Here is an 18,339-nt window from a genome sequence, read left to right on the forward strand (position 1 = left end):
TACAGTCTGTATGTAGGCCACTCACCACTAAACTGTGTTTTATTCCATTCTGATCAGAGCTACAGTCTGTATGTAGGCCACTCACCACTAAACTGTGTTTTATTCCATTCTGATCAGAGCTACAGTCTGTATGTAGGCCACTCACCACTAAACTGTGTTTTATTCCATTCTGATCAGAGCAACAGTCTGTATGTAGGCCACTCACCACTAAACTGTGTTTTATTCCATTCTGATCAGAGCTACAGTCTGTATGTAGGCCACTCACCACTAAACTGTGTTTTATTCCATTCTGATCAGAGCTACAGTCTGTATATAGGCCACTCACCACTAAACTGTGTTTTATTCCATTCTGATCAGAGCTACAGTCTGTATGTAGGCCACTCACCACTAAACTGTGTTTTATTCCATTCTGATCAGAGCTACAGTCTGTATGTAGGCCACTCACCACTAAACTGTGTTTTATTCCATTCTGATCAGAGCTACAGTCTGTATGTAGGCCACCACTAAACTGTGTTTTATTCCATTCTGATCAGAGCTACAGTCTGTATGTAGGCCACTCACCACTAAACTGTGTTTTATTCCATTCTGATCAGAGCTACAGTCTGTATGTAGGCCACCACTAAACTGTGTTTTATTCCATTCTGATCAGAGCTACAGTCTGTATGTAGGCCACTCACCACTAAACTGTGTTTTATTCCATTCTGATCAGAGCTACAGTCTGTATGTAGGCCACCACTAAACTGTGTTTTATTCCATTCTGATCAGAGCTACAGTCTGTATGTAGGCCACTCACCACTAAACTGTGTTTTATTCCATTCTGATCAGAGCTAGAAAGTCTCAGTAAAAGAGAGCTATTGATTTTTCATCTTTGTTAATGACAGTGAAACTAAGGAGTTTCATAATACATGATTGGGGCTGTGTGAAACAACACAAATATAGGGGTATTCCATTCTAGTTAACACAGTCACAGCTCAACATAAAGTCATCACATTTTAAGAGTTATATTGCCCTTCCAGAGGGTTTTGAACTCCATTCTGAAAAGCAGACTGAGATAAAAACTGTGTTTTATTCAGCATTCAGATAGAACAAAGAGAGTTAGCTAGGCTCTATTGTTTCTACTATATGGTTTGTGCTGAGCGCTGTGACTGACCACACCAGGTCCTGAAGGTTGTGCAGTACTCTGTATGTAACAACACAAACTAGGGGTATCACACAGTCACAGCTCAACATGTTATGCCTTAAAAGCAATTTTGAACTCGCACAAAACACACACACACACACTACACAGCACAGACACAAAAACACACACACACACACACTACATGGTTTGTGCACACTGTGACACCACACCAGGTCCTGAACAGTACAACATGTTACACAAAAGCACACACACACACACACACACACACACACACACACACACACACACACACACACACACACACACACACACACACACACACACACACACACACACACACACACACACACACACACACACACACACACACACACACACACACACACACACACACACACACACACACACACACACACACACGTGTGACATATCTTGCTCTGCAATGAGTTTCCTTCCTGTCCAAACAACTAATGTGAAGGTCATCAAAAAGAAAGGAGGACCAAGGCACTGCTCATGGAGTGAATTAAAATGGCTTTATTTTTATGGCATGTTCAATGGAAACAAAGATGAAAAACTCTGACATGTTTTGGCTGCATGGCCTCCTCTTTTGAACAGCTTTTTCCAATAAACCCTGATTTGAAGAGGCAGTACTATACACATTAAAAAGTGAAGTACTGTAGTACTGTAGATATGTTATCCAAATGAAAATCACAGCTAGAAGCATCAGAACCTCTAGAAAAGTAGTTCTAACCTTGAATATGACTGGGCAAAGTGGTAAGAATAGGAGAGACATCTATTTTATAGTACACTAGATCACAGCAGACATGGGCCGCGGCAGTCTAAACATAGCTGAGGGAAATAGAGCAATATGTCCACTAGATGACAGCAAAGGGACCTCCTATGATCCTACAGAAAAGGTGAGAAATCCATATCTTCATTTAAACCAGGGTACTTAGTCGCCTGTAGTTTGTAAATCCATATCTTCATTTAAACCAGGGTACTTAATGGCCTGTAGTTTGTAAATCCATATCTTCATTTAAACCAGGGTACTTAATGGCCTGTAGTTTGTAAATCCATATCTTCATTTAAACCAGGGTACTTAATGGCCTGTAGTTTGTAAATCCATATCTTCATTTAAACCAGGGTACTTAATGGCCTGTAGTTTGTAAATCCATATCTTCATTTAAACCAGGGTACTTAATGGCCTGTAGTTTGTAAATCCATATCTTCATTTAAACCAGGGTACTTAATGGCCTGTAGTTTGTAAATCCATATCTTCATTTAAACCAGGGTATTTAGTGGCCTGTAGTTTGTAAATCCATATCTTCATTTAAACCAGGGTACTTAATGGCCTGTAGTTTGTAAATCCATATCTTCATTTAAACCAGGGTACTTAATGGCCTGTAGTTTGTAAATCCATATCTTCATTTAAACCAGGGTACTTAATGGCCTGTAGTTTGTAAATCCATATCTTCATTTAAACCAGGGTATTTAGTGGCCTGTAGTTTGTAAATCCATATCTTCATTTAAACCAGGGTACTTAATGGCCTGTAGTTTGTAAATCCATATCTTCATTTAAACCAGGGTACTTAATGGCCTGTAGTTTGTAAATCCAAAGACTTTCCCTTTGGTTTAGCTGTTTAAGACGGTTCCATTTTCTAATTGAGGCCGGAACAGGATCAATACCCGTAGCTTGTAAGGAGGCAGGGTTGCCATGGTGTAAGGACTTGTAGTGCCTTGCCATGGGGTAGTCTTCATTGTCTACCCGTATGGCGCACTTGTGTTCCGCTAGGTGGTTTTAATAATAATAATAATAATATATGCCATTTAGCAGACGCTTTTATCCAAAGCGACTTACAGTCATGTGTGCATACATTCTACGTATGGGTGGTCCCGGGGATCGAACCCACTACCCTGGCGTTACAAGCACCATGCTCTACCAACTGAGCTACAGAGGTTTTGAAGGTGTCTCTTTGTTCATCCAATGTAGAATACCTTGTAATGGACATTCAAATCTGTAGGTGACACGGGTACTATTGCAGTTAATGAAATGCTTGACTTGATACTCTGTTTTAGAAGCTGTGTCATCAAAATTATTTTTCTGTGCATTATTTCTGCGATGTTTGCACTGGGTGCATTTAAAATAGCTGCTGGGTTTGTGGTCTAGACAAGTCTTTTGAGAGTTACCAGGAAGACTAATTTGTCATTTAGGGTGGGACATCTCTTAAAGCTTCTGACTGGTGGCTCTGGGAAGACAATTATTTTTTATGTTTCTTTTAATGTTCTCTGCTTCAGTGCTGTATTTTGTACCAAAACCCTCTCTCTGATGTATCACGAGGCGCTCCCCTTTGCAACAAGTTCTCTCTATCAAGTCGTCTGGCCATTAAACCTGGATCTTTCAGGACCTGAGCGCTGTAGCCCTGGTTCAAGAAGCAATTCTCCAATTCAGCTGTAGTCTTTTTCCTGATTCTGCGGACTCTTTGGAATTGGCCATATGGAATGTTCTCTTTTAGCCTTTTGGGGTGGTAGCTGTCTCCCCTCAGAATGTTACTTCCATCGGTAGGTTTCCTTAAGATTGATGTGTGCAAACAAACGTTGTCATTTTTACTGATGTCAAGGTCGAGAAAATGAATGTTATCCTTCTGTCTACCAAAACCTACTATTGTGTACCTTAGCAGCTTCTGTCTACCAAAACCTACTATTGTGTACCTTAGCAGCTTCTGTCTACCAAAACCTACTATTCTGTACCTTAGCAGCTTCTGTCTACCAAAACCTACTATTGTTTACCTTAGCAGCTTCTGTCTACCAAAACCTACTATTGTGCAGCTTCTGTCTACCAAAACCTACTATTGTTTACCTTAGCAGCGCTTCCTCCTTGTTTCTACAAAACAATGTGAAGGGTTGAACTTGTCATCTTAAATGAATGTGAGGTGACTGTCAATGACTTTGAAGCCAGAGCTTGGGTATAATGCCATTCTCCACACTATGACCGTACCAGGCCTGCCAGTCGTGTCAGTCTGATTCAGGGCTCATAGGGCTGCATGAAAATGGTTGCCATAGCAGCAGGGATGTAGATTGCTCTCTGTCATAGTAGGGATGGCCCTGGGTGACCTCAAGAATGGCCGCCTCCTCTCTGTCTTTCTGTCTCTTCTCTGTGATTTATTGCCTTAACCCAATGACATACTCCTCTCCCTCTCTCTCTCTGACTAGTCCTGCAGGTGCAGGAGCACAAGTGGTCAGGCTGGTCACAGACATGTTGATTTTCATGGGTGTCTGAATGAAATCTAGGGATTGTGACAATCGGTTTCATCCATCTCTCCTCCAGTTTTCAGGTCTCATATCATTAGTTATCATATTATATATAAAACATTTTCACTAGGTTACAAAAAGCCAGAGGGAGGATAGAGGATACATTGTGGAAAGGTGAGATCATTCAACGTTGTGAGTAACTTCTGCCCATAGTTACCTAGCAGAGTAGATTCTTAGCAATTGGATTCATAGAATGGGCCAAAGCAGGCTAGTCTAACAGGTCCAAACTCTTCACTGATGCAAACTCGTCAGGTCCTAGTCCTACCAGTCACACTGCAGCTGTCATACTACACTTTGTTTGAATGTCCTCTCATTCAGACCATTGAGTGCTGCTGTTGATAAACTCACCAGTGTCAGCCGCGTTAATTACAATGAAGATCTGTGAAGTTATTTGGATTTTTACGAATTATCTTTGAAAGACAGGGTCCTGAAAAAGAGACGTTTTTTGTTGTTGTTGCTGAGTTTATGTCTGCTCAGCTGCTGACGTCAAAGGGAACTGGCCATGGTGCTGAAAGTAAAAAAGTAGGCCACAGCGTCAACGGATTTTTAAAAAATCTGGTAAATTTAAAGTAAATTATACTGTCCAAAGACTAAACATGTACTTTGTTATTGAATAGCTTGTGTGCTTTTAAATGAGAACTGTAGGAACTAGGCTATCTATGATGTTGGCTTTCTATTCTAGAGACTGCTATTTTGATTTAGCCTTCTGTGCAGGGCTGACTGAGACATTTTTATGAAAACAGGAGTCATTTGTCCTGCAATACTGAAACTTTTGATTGTATGTATCACTCGTTAGATGGCGCTGCACTGAAGACAGTTCTAGGCTACTTGCACAATCTGAAAATACACCGCCAGAAAGCGAATGGAGTCTTTGTGTGCTCACTGGTGAGCAATGGACTTTTACGCTCGATAACTCTGCTACCCTTTTCCCAACTTGAAACACATACACGTTTACCATGTTAACAAGGAGAGGAGTGAACAATATTACTTTTGTTTTTCCAACAGAACGACTAGGACTCCGGAGTCCGGGTTAATTTACGGACTAATTTAAACTCAGCGGAAGCAAACTATTGTATGCAGCTGGTTAAGCGGAGTGTATTCCTACCGAACTTTACTAAACCAAGCACGTGCAGTATTGGTTATCCGATTCCGAAGTCGATGTATCGATATTTTTAAAGCTCTATTAATTCACAATGACTATATGTATGTTTGCGCTTAGGACACTTTGTGAAAAATACACAATGTTGGGGGCTCTTTGCGTTTTCTCCTTCTCCGGAAAATGAGTGCTGTGAACACAGACTATTCAATTATGGTGAGAAGATGTCTTTTGACGTTCAAACCATTCAGGTAAGCATTTACATGTAGGCTACTGTTCTAGTGGTCTCGATGTACAGGCAATGTTCTCTCTCTGTGTAGCCTAAGTCTGAAATTGAGTTGTGTTACCCTTATGAAAATGGGAACGTCATGAGTAGACCACAACAAACTCACAGTGGTCAGGTTGCCTTGACAGGAGTACACACCTGTGATGTCATAGAGGTGTGAAAATGGATCCGTCATGTCAGAAACATGTTAGTAGGCTAATGGCATAACAGGTCAAGGTGCATTGCAGATAGTGCACAACAAGACTGAATTTGAACTACATATTTCTACAGTAGTTTGCCTGTATTTTCCCCTGTACACAGAATGACATGCATGTACCTATACAGAAGGCCTATGCACTTGACACTTGAGTCAATATAGATCAGTGCATTGTTTCAGAGCTCTTGGGCATACTCTGATCACTATGGTAAACCTGAACTCTGCCAGCACTCTAAAGGCAGTTAGGCTTGTGCCTAGTGTCTACTGTGAATGAATTCATGTGTGTAGAATGTGTTCATTGACATGCAAGCACACAAAGGTACAGATCAGCTGACAGTAGGTGATATCAACTAGTTATGTGTATTTCTGAACACACTGGTTTTTAGCTTTCATGAGCACAAAACTCAGCTCTTCACCATTAGCCCAAATATTGGACAGTGATGAAGTGTGACATCGCTCCTCGGCAGTAAGAGTATAATGTTTCCTCTGAGTTAAATGAAGCTCTCTTTTAAAGGGCTACCCTTTAGGATGAGAAGAAAGAAAGCAATTTCATAACCCGTGTTAAATGAGCAGCAGGTGATGTGAGCTGTGGTGTGTAATCTGTGTATCTAGCTCTCCATCCAGCAGCTCTCCTCTGGAGGAATGGACCGGAATGCTTTCAAATATTTCAACATTTGCATGAGCATTTCTCAGTGGATCACTTTTCTCATGCAAGGATGTCATCTACAGTTTGAAAGGCATCTGTTATGAGCATTCATTTCCACCCACCATTCTGAACATTTGAAAATGTCTACAGGGATTGTGGTTGCAGTCACAAATATGCAACTGTAATACTTCATGTTATACTTTTTCAGTTGACTTTTCATACATTGTGTTGGACACAAGACCCATGTACTGTATGTAATATGCCATTATCCTTTGTCCACAACCAGATCCCCAGCATTGCCGTAGGTAGATTAGTTAAGAATGATGATTGATTGATAATTAATCCATCTCTAGTCTTGACAATTGGATTCTCTGCACTCTGTTAAATGGCAAGAAATGCAGTGATGGGATCAAAACACTTAGTGAAACCAAAGTGGACTTAAAACAACGAAGTAAAATCATTTGTTTTCATGATGCCATCAGCTCCTGTTTGCTGAGCTATGTGAGGTGCCCCTGACGACCCCCATGAAAAGAATTGCAACGCATTAGACCAATGGCCATCGAATTCAAACTTGTCATCTTTAAGTTTCTTTGTTATTTTGCATCATCTTCTTGTGCCCCATTCCTTTTGTACTGTACAGCTCTTTTGCTTTCATTCTGACAGTTGACCCCCCCCCTCTTCTCTTCTCCCCTGCCTTAACTCCCTCATTTTTCTCTTTATTGTTCCCCCTGAGTTCTAACCCTGAGTCTTGCTCTCTGTCTCCTGGCTGCCCTGGTCCCTGTCCCTGCAGGATCTTTGTGGCGGGGATCGGCTTCTTCAGCCTGTGCTTCCTAATGACCTCCCTGGGGGGGCAGTTCTCGGCCAAGCGACCCGGAGACACTCCCTTCACCATGCGGGCCGAAGGTAAGCTCCAGAAAACAGACATTACAGCGTCTCTCTCTCGGTAAAGCCTGGCAGCCTCTGACTACATACGTTCTCTGCACACAATAAACACGGATGAACATGCCGAGTGCAGCAGAAGCCCTTGATTGCAGGCAGCCGGCTGACAGACCTCATCAGTCTGCTGCTCACCAGGTGGGGGTTAGGGGGGCTGGGGAGATGATGATGTGGGTCTTGTTACTCTCCCCTCACCTCCCTGTAGTCTTGCTAAGATGTCACCCCCTCCAGGTCTTTAGTATTCACCCTAGTCAGTGTTCCGTGCTCTGGGAAAGCAGGCTCTTAAATTTCGGAGCACGTTATCTGTGTTTGTTCTATGTGCCCCTGCATTTATATCACAGTGCACAGATCATTTAGAAGAGTCAATGTTAGCTTGGGCGCAGTTGCCTCTCTGCTTTATTACAGCCTGACACTCTGCCCTATGAGGATGAGACAGTGTCAATGTGGGCATTATCAGGTGACATAACCACCCAATAGAACAATAGAAAGTCAAGAGAACTCAGAATTATTCCTGTGCCTTGTTGTTTTACAGATGGTTTGCTTTGTTCAGCAGTGCTGCTTGCTTGTAGACTAAAATGCTGCTGCAGTGCAGTGATAATACACAGTACAGTAGGAATCTCTAGTGACAGCTTATTTGTCTGTGTGAAAGCCTGATCTAAAGCAGAATCCCTCTCTGTCCTCCAAACTGTGGATAAAATCCATAAGTGATGGATAATCTTCATATAATGTAATCTGCCGTGCTGCACGCCAAACCCAGCAGAGAGAGAGAGAGAGAGAGAGGGAGGGAGGGGGACGTGGGCACGCAGGCAAGCAGAGGAAGGCTGGAACGCAGCCTGATAAATTAACCACTCACAGGCTGCAGTCTGGGGAAGGCATTTGGCCCTCAGCTCATTAAACACTGCCTGCTACCCAACCAGGGAAAGCCTTGCTAAGTAAACTCTGAGCTTCTGTGTGTGTGTGTGTGTGTGTCTGTATTGAATGGGAAGGATGGAGGTCAGTGTTCATTGGAGCAGCACCAGGATAGTAGACACCAAGTCAGCTACTTCTGGCCCCAGGGGTGACACAGAGAGCCTGTTGACTGTGCGATCTGCTTTAGTGATGAGGATCTTTTAGTGCACCCGCCCGCGCACACACACAATTTGTGTTTTGCAAGAGGGAGGAAAAAGGCTAGGGGCCAAGTAAATGGGGGATATTTTTTACGTATTAGACCAACTGAGCATAGAAATATATCCCCGATTGACTGTGACGGTAATAAGCCTTTTAGTGGAGCTCATGAACGGACCCGTAGTTGATCGAGGAGGAGCTTAGATGTAGATGGACGGGAGAGGAAGTATAGAAATGAGGAAAACCAACAGACTGGTTTCTAACGTAGGGAAGAGGAGGTTGCTTGGTGAAAGGCGTTCGCCAGTGAACAGTTCACTCTCCCTCAGCCATTTGTTTTTATAATGGAACACACTTGCAATGCAACCACAGGATAAAGCCTCAACGAAACTGTGTCAGGACAGTCTACTGTCTACTGTTTTCCGTTCATTATAGACAATACAGTCATTAGAGGCAGCCTGAGCCTATCATAACATGTTGTCCATAATGTTATTTCAGAGAAGTCTAAATTAAATTTGAGTAGATACGGTATACTACTATACAATGAATGATGCTGCTGTAGGCTAGTGGGAGGACTACAAATCAATGAATCGTTTGTAGATTCTTCCCGGATCCTGTCTGTATAGTATCCAGCTATGCAAGCTTTGATGCTATTTACATTGGATGGTCTGTTTGTCTAGGGCAGGGGTGTCAAAGTCCAATGGGCGGAGGGCCAAATAAAAAATTTAGCTACAAGCCGAGGGCCGGACTGTTGGAATGTTCATTGAAATTTTTTTAAATGACGCATATAGTCTAGTGAACCTAATTGAACCTACTGAAAACCTAACAAATATATTCCAATATGATCAGATAAATAAAGCAATATTTTCTTATGGCTCTGTCAGTAATCTTTAATTTTCAACAGACACAAAAGACAAATTTCCTTTATATAAAAATCCCCATAACATGAACATTAAATGAAAGAAACCGTTTCAAGGCACCATCAGTAGCCTATATTTTCTATTTTAGCAAAAGTGGGCTAAATTTACTTCAAAGAAAAAACAATAATAGCAATTTTCTATCATCCACTCAACTGAAATATTTTTAAAATATAATTGGATTGAAATACAATAAAATAAAGTGCAAAAATCTATTAATCAAAAACAACACTTTGTTTAAGGAGAAGTAACATGCAGTGAAAACAAATATTAAACTTTAACTTTTAAACTTGAACTGAGTAAAAACTCTAAATATGTGATTGCACAGTAATGTTCACTTGTTTGAGGTTGAGGGTGATACTTGGTGGTGTCCCATCTTTTCCACAAGTTCATCAATGTTCCCATTATTGCTCTGAGCTGAGGAAATCCTCAGAATTGAGTGGAGGTGTTCAGCAGTAAGTCGACTTCTGTGTGATGTTTTGTTCAAGTTCATCAAAGAAAACAGTTGTTCACACAGGTATGTGCTGCCAAACATAGACAACGTTTGAGCAGCCTGGATGCGCAGCTGGGGCATTGTGTCGGGGAGGAAACGGGCGAACTCCGCAGCACCCACTGCCGCATATTTTGCCCTCAGTGCATCATTGCATTGGAGGTCAATCAACTCCATTTGGAGGTTTGTGGTGAGCTTTCCACGTAACAGCAAATGGGTTACCGATTCCAACCTGCTTTTTTGTGCTTCAAAGTCAGCAAATCGTTGAAAGTCAGCGGCAAGCATACCTATTTTATCAGCCAACTGTGCGCTGGGAACGCACTGGTAGAGAGCTTCATGGTCTGGCAGCTGGGAAAGTGGCTCAAATTTTCTTTCCGCATCTCGTCTCCCACAGAGTCAGTTTGGTTTTAAATGCCTTCACTGTACTGTACATATCAGAGATGACACGATCCCGACCCTGCAGCTGCAAGTTCATTGCATTCAGATGACTCGTAATGTCACACAGAAAAGCCATTTCACACAGAAACATTTCGTCTCGGAGTTGTGTTGTGTCTTTCCCTTTGCTGTCCAAGAACAGACAAATCTCCTCACGAAGCTCGAAACATCTTTGAAGCACCTTTCCCTGGCTTAGCCATCGCACCTCTGTGTGATAAGGCAAATCACCATGCTCCGTTTCTAACTCCGTCAGAAATGCCTTGAACTGGCGGTGATTCAAACCTTTGGCTCTGATAAAGTTAACTGTGCGCGTGATGATGCTCATTACATGCTCCATTTTCAAGGCTTTACCGCACAACGCTCCTGGTGTATGATACAATGATAAGCTGTCAGCTCACCTGTCGCCCTCTTGCATCTTTTCCCGTATCTTCGCCACCAGTCCGCTCCTGTGTCCACATGGGTGCTCCGTCGGTTGTCAAACCCACGAGTTTTTCCCAAGGCAGCTCCATCTCATTTACACATCTTGACACCTCTTCATACAAATCATGCCCCGTAGTTGTGCCATGCATTTAAAAACTCTGTCACGCTTAGGCTGGAGTCCACTCCGCGGATGAAAATTGACAACTGGGCAATGTCAGAAATGTCGGTGCTCTCATCCACAGCCAAGGAATATGCAATGAAATCTTTTCCCTTTTTCACAAGCTGCTCTTTTAGATTGATGGACAACTGGTCTACTCTCTCGGCAATGGTGTTTCTGCTCAGACTCACATTTAAAAAGAGTTGCCTTTTTTCTGGGCAAACTACACAAACTTTAATCATGCAGTTTTTGATGAAATCCCCCTCCGTAAATGGCCGGGCTGATTTAGCATCTCTTCTGCCAAAATAAAACTGGCCTTGACAGCAGCCTGGCCTTGTGATTTGGCTTTTTTGAACAGAGCCTCAGGCCTCGTTTTAATTCCTCTGCCTTTGTAGCCTTTGTTCCATGTCCATATTCTTGTTTTTGTCCGCGTGTTTCGTTTCATAATGTCGTCTCAGATTATACTCTTTCAGTACCGCCACACTTTCTCCACACAGAAGACACACAGGTTTTCCAGCTACCTCCGTGAACAAATACTCCGACTCCCACCTTGTTTGAAACCCCGGTTCTCAGTGTCCACCTTCCGTTTTGCCATTTTTGATGGGTATCTGAAAGTTAATTTTACTGTGATGCTGACAACTGCTGTGCCAATAAATATTGAAATGAAGCAGCCTACTGCTCGGTGGTCACCGTTGCATTGTGGGAAATGTAGTATTGGTGCGTGTAAAAGATCTGTGCCGGCTTGCTGCGGTCTGCGGGTTCTAATAATAAATCAAGATCATCCCAGGGGCCGTAAAAAACCTTCTCGTGGTTGGATGAGCCCTAAGGCCTTGACTCTGACATATGTGGTCTAGGGCTTTATGGGCTTGTTGTGTGGACAGGGAGAGAATTAGCAGGCATACCGGCTTTGTTGTAGGATTCTCCCTGGTCGGATTAGTGACCACACTGGGGATATACACAAAGTTATACAGAATTGATACCCAACAATGAAATAGAAAAGATTCCTAAGGTTTCATACAGACCGTGTTTGAATCTTGCATTTCAGTTACCTCCACTTATTGATATGTCTCACTTCAGACCTGTCTGAGTCAACATCAATACCACTCAATATATTGTAGCCTATTCTCAGTGACTGCTGTTGCTCAATCTTATTGATAGTACAATATTGTACTATTTACTTCTTCTGTCCCGTTGCTTTACCTGGCTACACCCAGTAGGCCACTGAAATAATGTCTGTACAAACGTTTACCCCATTATTGGTGCAGGTTAACATTTTTGGGGGTGACTCTTGTCCGTGACGCAGAACTGAGTGATATCCACTAGATGTGCCAGCTGCAAAGTCAAAATGAGCTATATTGTAAAAGTGAATAAAAACTACATTTAGGTTAGTGTTAGGCATTAGGGTTATCAGTGTGGTTAAGGTTGGGGTTGTATGAGAGGACTGGCCACCCCACATAGCCCGGTTCCTCTCTAGGTTTCTTCCTAGGTTTTGGCCTTTCTAGGGAGTTTTTCCTAGCCACCGTGCTTTTACACCTGCATTGTTTGCTGTTTGGGGTTTTAGGCTGGGTTTCTGTACAGCACTTTGAGATATCAGCTGATGTACGAAGGGCTATATAAATAAATTTGATTTGATTTATGACTTTGTGGCTGGGCCAGCTAGTGACCACTGAGCAGAGCTGCCTCCAGCACATGAGTCATCCCAATAAATGCTAACCTGCATTATGCAGGTGGTCTTTCATGGAACGTGAAACTAATGATGTGGTGGGGGACTATTTCCTGGAAAGGACGAAGGCATGAAATTGGGAAACGTTTGATCCTCTCTATCTTAAAGGCTGCAGAGGTGTTCCAGGGGCTTCTAATAATGTCTTTGAAGCACTCCCTCACAGAGACTCCTTTTTCCATAGGGGCTATTAATGTGGCCCTGCCTGGCTGTTGGGTAGATGGAGAAAGGGTAAAGTTAATGAGCTCCAAGATTTGCCCTTGGCAGACTGATGCTGTTTAAATGGTTGATATACAGTAGTTTGGATGTAAACATATTTTGTCTGTCCCCCCCTGTACGGCTGAGAGATGAGAGGCAGAAATTCCATTGTGCTGTTCTACAGACTCAATCTGAGTAGCTCTTCTATCAGACTAGCAATACACACTCAATCAGAGCTAGGTCACAGCACTGTAGCATCCTTTAAGGAACCACCCATTAAGAAGCGTCTGTGTGTCTATTCACTCAGTCACTGTAACAGTGTGTTTGTGTACTAGGCCTAAGGTGTTCTCTCAGCAAAATGCCACTGATGGATGTTGGTACACATCTAATTAACAGGAGGAGTCTGGCGCTAATATGGGGCCAGGGAAGTAGACTGGCTCACACACATTAGGAGGCCAAGTGGGGGGTAATAACTCATGAACTCTCACCACATATGTTGTTTTCCCCTACATCTTGTAACCCATAGTAGGTCACGTATTGCGTCAGAAAACATAGTGGTTGGGCAGGAGCCACTAAGGTGAGGATGAAACAGAGAGAGCTGATGAACTATTTTGCAGGATGTACACAAGAGTGAAAATGACATCTAATTTGACCTCCATTCAATGTCACGGCTATCTTGTCACAATGTGTTCACATGTTCATTGAAATGCTAATAATGCAGTTAAATCCATCCTCGTGTTAAGACTTTCACTGCAGCTGTGTTCAGTGACGCGTTCATGACAACGATAGACCATGTATTGTGTCGCTCAGCAGTCGTCACTACCTAAAATAGAGCAATTAACTGAATTCTTAAAGTGAAGACATGGCTCTTTACTGTACAGGTCTCTAAAAAAACATAGATTGCCTTGGTGAAAGAAAAATGGAACGCTTGAAACAGAGGGCGGTCTTCTCAGAAGTGGTTTTGAAAAATAGGGAAGAATTGGCAGGCTGTGTAGTCCCCACGGACAGAGAGACACTGCAGGAGGTCCAGCAGGCTGTGTCCCCACGGACAGAGAGACACTGCAGGAGGTCCAGCAGGCTGTGTAGTCCCCACGGACAGAGAGACACTGCAGGAGGGCTCCCCACGGACAGAGAGACACTGCAGGAGGTCCAGCAGGCTGTGTAGTCCCCACGGACAGAGAGACACTGCAGGAGGTCCAGCAGGCTGTGTAGTCCCCACGGACAGAGAGACACTGCAGGAGGTCCAGCAGGCTGTGTAGTCCCCACGGACAGAGAGACACTGCAGGAGGTCCAGCAGGCTGTGTAGTCCCCACGGACAGAGAGACACTGCAGGAGGTCCAGCAGGCTGTGTAGTCCCCACGGACAGAGAGACACTGCAGGAGGTCCAGCAGGCTGTGTAGTCCCCACGGACAGAGAGACACTGCAGGAGGTTCAGCAGGCTGTACTGAGGTGAGCTGCTGTGACTAAAGAAGACATGAGCTTCCATCAGGGTGGCCAGACAAAGAGACGGATGCTTTTCTGTTGGATTTTGATAAGCTCACGACAGCCACGGTGTAGAGATCTTTATCACTCTATTTTCCACGATAGGCAGTGACATTTTGCAGAAGGAAAATACCATGTTTCTATGGGTAGGGAGGCCGTACAAATGTTTTTGATACTTAGCAGATCTGATGGCATCCACCAGGGTAAGAAGGCATGGGGTTCTGCAGAGGAGAGAGGAGAGAGGAGGGAGAGAGGAGGGAGAGAGAGGAGAGGAGAGAAACCTCAAAGATTTCTCATCTTGAGCAGCTGAAAAGATTTTCAGTCATCTTAATTCTGTGTTGATTGATCAAACCTTCATCAGTCATTAAGGGATTGCCCTTGCGTTCTCACAAACATGATTTCTAGAAGAGAAACAAATATGTAAAATTATAGTGCAAACCTTTTTAAAGTTATATAAATAACTGGAAGTCAATCTGCATAAGAGCACCTGCTAACTGACTAAAATGTCAAATTTAAATGTTATGATTAGTTCTCTGGAGTGTTCAAGTATACAAAATATTAAGAACACCTTCCTAATATTGAGTTGCGTCCCTTTTGCCCTCTGAACAGCCTCAATTTGTTAGGGCATGGACTCTACAAGGTGTTGAAATCATTCCACAGGGATGCTGGCCGATGTTGACTCCAATGCTTCCCACAGTTGTGTCAAGTTGGCTGGATGTCCTTTGGGTGGTGGACCATTGTTTCTACACACAGGGAAAAGTGTGAAAATCCAGCAGCGTTGCAGTTCTTGGCACACTCAAACCAGTGCGCCTGGCACCTACTACCATATCCTGTTCAAAGGGACTTAAATATTTTGATTTGCCCATTCACCCTCTGAATGGCAAACATGAATGCCTAATGCTGAACATAGTCGTCAGTATGTATTGTTTGAAGGAGTGTGTGTGTGAGAGAACTGGATGTGTGTGTGCATTACATTGACTCAGAAGCCTTGTGCAGAGTCCCTGACTCAGCGGTTCCCCTCTTTGTGTTGTTGGTGGGGTCCGATTTCTTATTTACCCTGAAAATAGCGGGCCACACGTTCAATCAGAACATAAGAATGGTGGTGGTGGGAGGTCAAATGTGAACTGAATGCTGAATGTAAACATTGTTAGTATCTACATAAAAGCTCCCCATCTACGGTGGTTCCACCTTATGTCTGCCATTCATACCAATGAAGAAGACTGGCCTCCAACATGCTTGTGGTTCTCCTAAAATGTGTTTCGGGTTTGTTTGTGTCTGTGTATATTGTCTGTAGGGGGAGGGAGGGTTAATAGGAGGAAGAGGCAGGTTTTTAATTGAAGCTGTGGAGAAGCATAGACAGATATATTAGTGTAGATAGTTTCCTCTTTCTGGGCTGTCAGGGGCAATGAGGAGAGAGAGGATAAGTGACAGAGGTTGTCGGCTCTAATAGGTTCTGGTTCTGTCAGCTCCCCCATGGCTGCCGGGTACACTAGAGCAACTCATTCTCAATCAGTCCTCCTGTTAATCAATATTCGTATGAGGAGTGAGAGCAGCAGGGCTAGGGGGAGTGTGAATCTACCAATCTAGCAGGTGAGAGGGGGGAGGGACTGACACCCCAAGGGTCCTCAACCAGGAAAACCGCACATACACACACAGTACTCTCGAGTTTTATGTACCAACATTTCTCAGTTGTACACAACCCTTTGAAAACCTGAAGGCTAATTGTCAGTAGGGATATGCATAAATGTAATGTTTTATGTGGAAACCACCAACAATTCAATACAGGGTCAGGTATGTGTGTCTGTCTGTGCATGTTATAGATTTGATTGATATTTGTCACTTTTTGCTACTTTAGGTAGCATTAGTTGGCTGTACCTGCTCCAAAACTCCGGTATTTTTCATCCTGTAGCTTGTTCTCCATCTTCTTTTTAAACAGTGAGCCAACAAGTCTTCAGCACTTTTATTTCCCTGACTGATCACAACTCATGAACTCATGATCTCTCCCTCTCTGCAGTAGACCAGAGGAGCTATAGGAGGACAGGCTCATTGTAAAGACTAGGATGGAATTATTGGAATGGTATCAAACATAAAACATCTGGAAACAACGTTGGACTCTGTACCCTTTGTTCCATTCCAGCCATTACAATGAGCCCATCCTCCTAAAGCTACTCCCACCAGCCTCCTCTGCAGCAGACATATAATGGGCATTATGTTTGGAACATCAAATCACAATAGAATCGCAAGTATAAAATCACTATTGTGGTGGTTATTTCTTTATTATCAAAAGAGGAGAGAGACTTATCACACAAGTCAGAGTTCTACTTAGTCTTTATTCACGTATTAATAAGGAAAGCAGGTCAGACACAAACACACACAAGTGAATGATGTGAGTGATCTGCAATAACGATGGCTGGTCGACGAACCACCCCTAGATGATTTGTTGAGAGCCCCGACACAAAGGATACAACTATCTTCTATAGTAAAGATACTCCCCCTTAGTCTACACGACAAAAGATGTGTGGAATGGGTCACAAGGTTAGGATTCGTATGAAAGAAATGAATAATTCACAGCAGACAGTATCTGCTGTAAAAACTGTTCTCATTGTGTGGAAACCAGGATCTTGCCCCCAAAACAAGGTTCACCTCATCATTATCTATACCGGAGCCATCTCTCTCTCTCTCTCTCCAGTCAGACCAGTGCATTCTCCCTCACATGAGTGGAATGTGGCTTGTTTATCACCTAAGGCATCGTAAATCTACTGTCAGCACTATGCCCCAGAGGCCCACTCACATTAGAGTTCTAAGAACTCTATTTTGTTGCATAAAACTACCATTTGATGCAATAAAATTATTATAACATAATCTTGTAATTTTGCTCTCACATAGTACATATACTGTAGAATCGTGAGATTTACAATACATATCGTATCGGGACCTAAGTATGGTGATAATGAAGTCCCTGGCAGTTCCCAACCCTAAACTATCACTTTCTTTTTCTCATCCTACTCTCTCTCTCCTCAACAGCAGTCCTTTTCCCTCTACTCCCCCCTTACCTGGATCTCATCACACACACCAGACAGACACACAGAAACACAGACACACACACACACACACACACCAGACAGACAGACACAGACACACACACACAGACAGACAGCGAGTGTGTCTGCAGGATTAGCACAGTGTGATGAGACACAATACAGAGCCATCCCTCTGTGATGCTGCTGGAGTGTCAGCCCAAGTCCACACCCACCACAGGAGGCTGAGGAAAGGATGCCCACAGACAGCCACAGTAGCAAAGGCAACACAGAGGTTGACATTAGGCAAAGCATGGCATGGCAAACACAAGCATTAAACTGTATCATGTTTGTGTGTCTGAAGCCTTACTGGATTACAGTGTACTGTATGCACACACAGGGCATGGATGATGCTTTACTGTTGTGTTTTCTATCTTTTGCCAATTTGTTTAAATTAACTAGATTTCATGATCCACGCCACAAACATTTTGATGTGTATTACTGCCCAAAAACTAGGAGGATGACTGCTCACGATTATGTTAGCTCGCAATGACGCATAGCATGTCTCGTGCTCTTGTAGTTTCCTGCAGTCAAATGACCAAATCGCCCTCTAGTGGCTTCATAAGTGGAATGTTATTAATATTTGCCAGAATTCTATAATTAATAAACAAAAACTGTTGCTCTATTTCAGTCTTCTGTGATATCAAGTGTAATATTGGGATGCAAACTCAAAATGTTTGTCACGGCCGTCGTTGGAAGTGGACCAAAGTGCAGCGTGGTGAGCGTACCTTT

The 18,339-nt window shown here is 43.1% G+C and overlaps 1 protein-coding gene across 4 annotated transcripts in view; it reads left to right on the forward strand.

The window, feature by feature from the left end:
• The first annotated feature begins 5,327 nt into the window (after window positions 1-5,327).
• The window catches only part of LOC124016156 (alpha-1,6-mannosylglycoprotein 6-beta-N-acetylglucosaminyltransferase B-like), a 111,858-nt gene continuing 98,846 nt past the window's right edge, over window positions 5,328-18,339 (forward strand). For 3 of the 4 annotated variants that reach the window (XM_046331692.1, XM_046331693.1, XM_046331694.1), the window contains exons 1-2: window positions 5,328-5,797; window positions 7,465-7,577. In XM_046331692.1, the coding sequence (XP_046187648.1) occupies window positions 5,730-5,797; window positions 7,465-7,577 (181 nt within the window). In that variant the 5' untranslated portion in view covers window positions 5,328-5,729. Of the gene's footprint in view, window positions 5,798-7,464; window positions 7,578-18,339 lie in introns of those variants that run through there. The other variant, XM_046331695.1, reaches the window with a different exon arrangement.

This window comes from Oncorhynchus gorbuscha, linkage group LG26 (assembly GCF_021184085.1).
Source record: "Oncorhynchus gorbuscha isolate QuinsamMale2020 ecotype Even-year linkage group LG26, OgorEven_v1.0, whole genome shotgun sequence".
Lineage (NCBI taxonomy): Eukaryota > Metazoa > Chordata > Actinopteri > Salmoniformes > Salmonidae > Oncorhynchus > Oncorhynchus gorbuscha.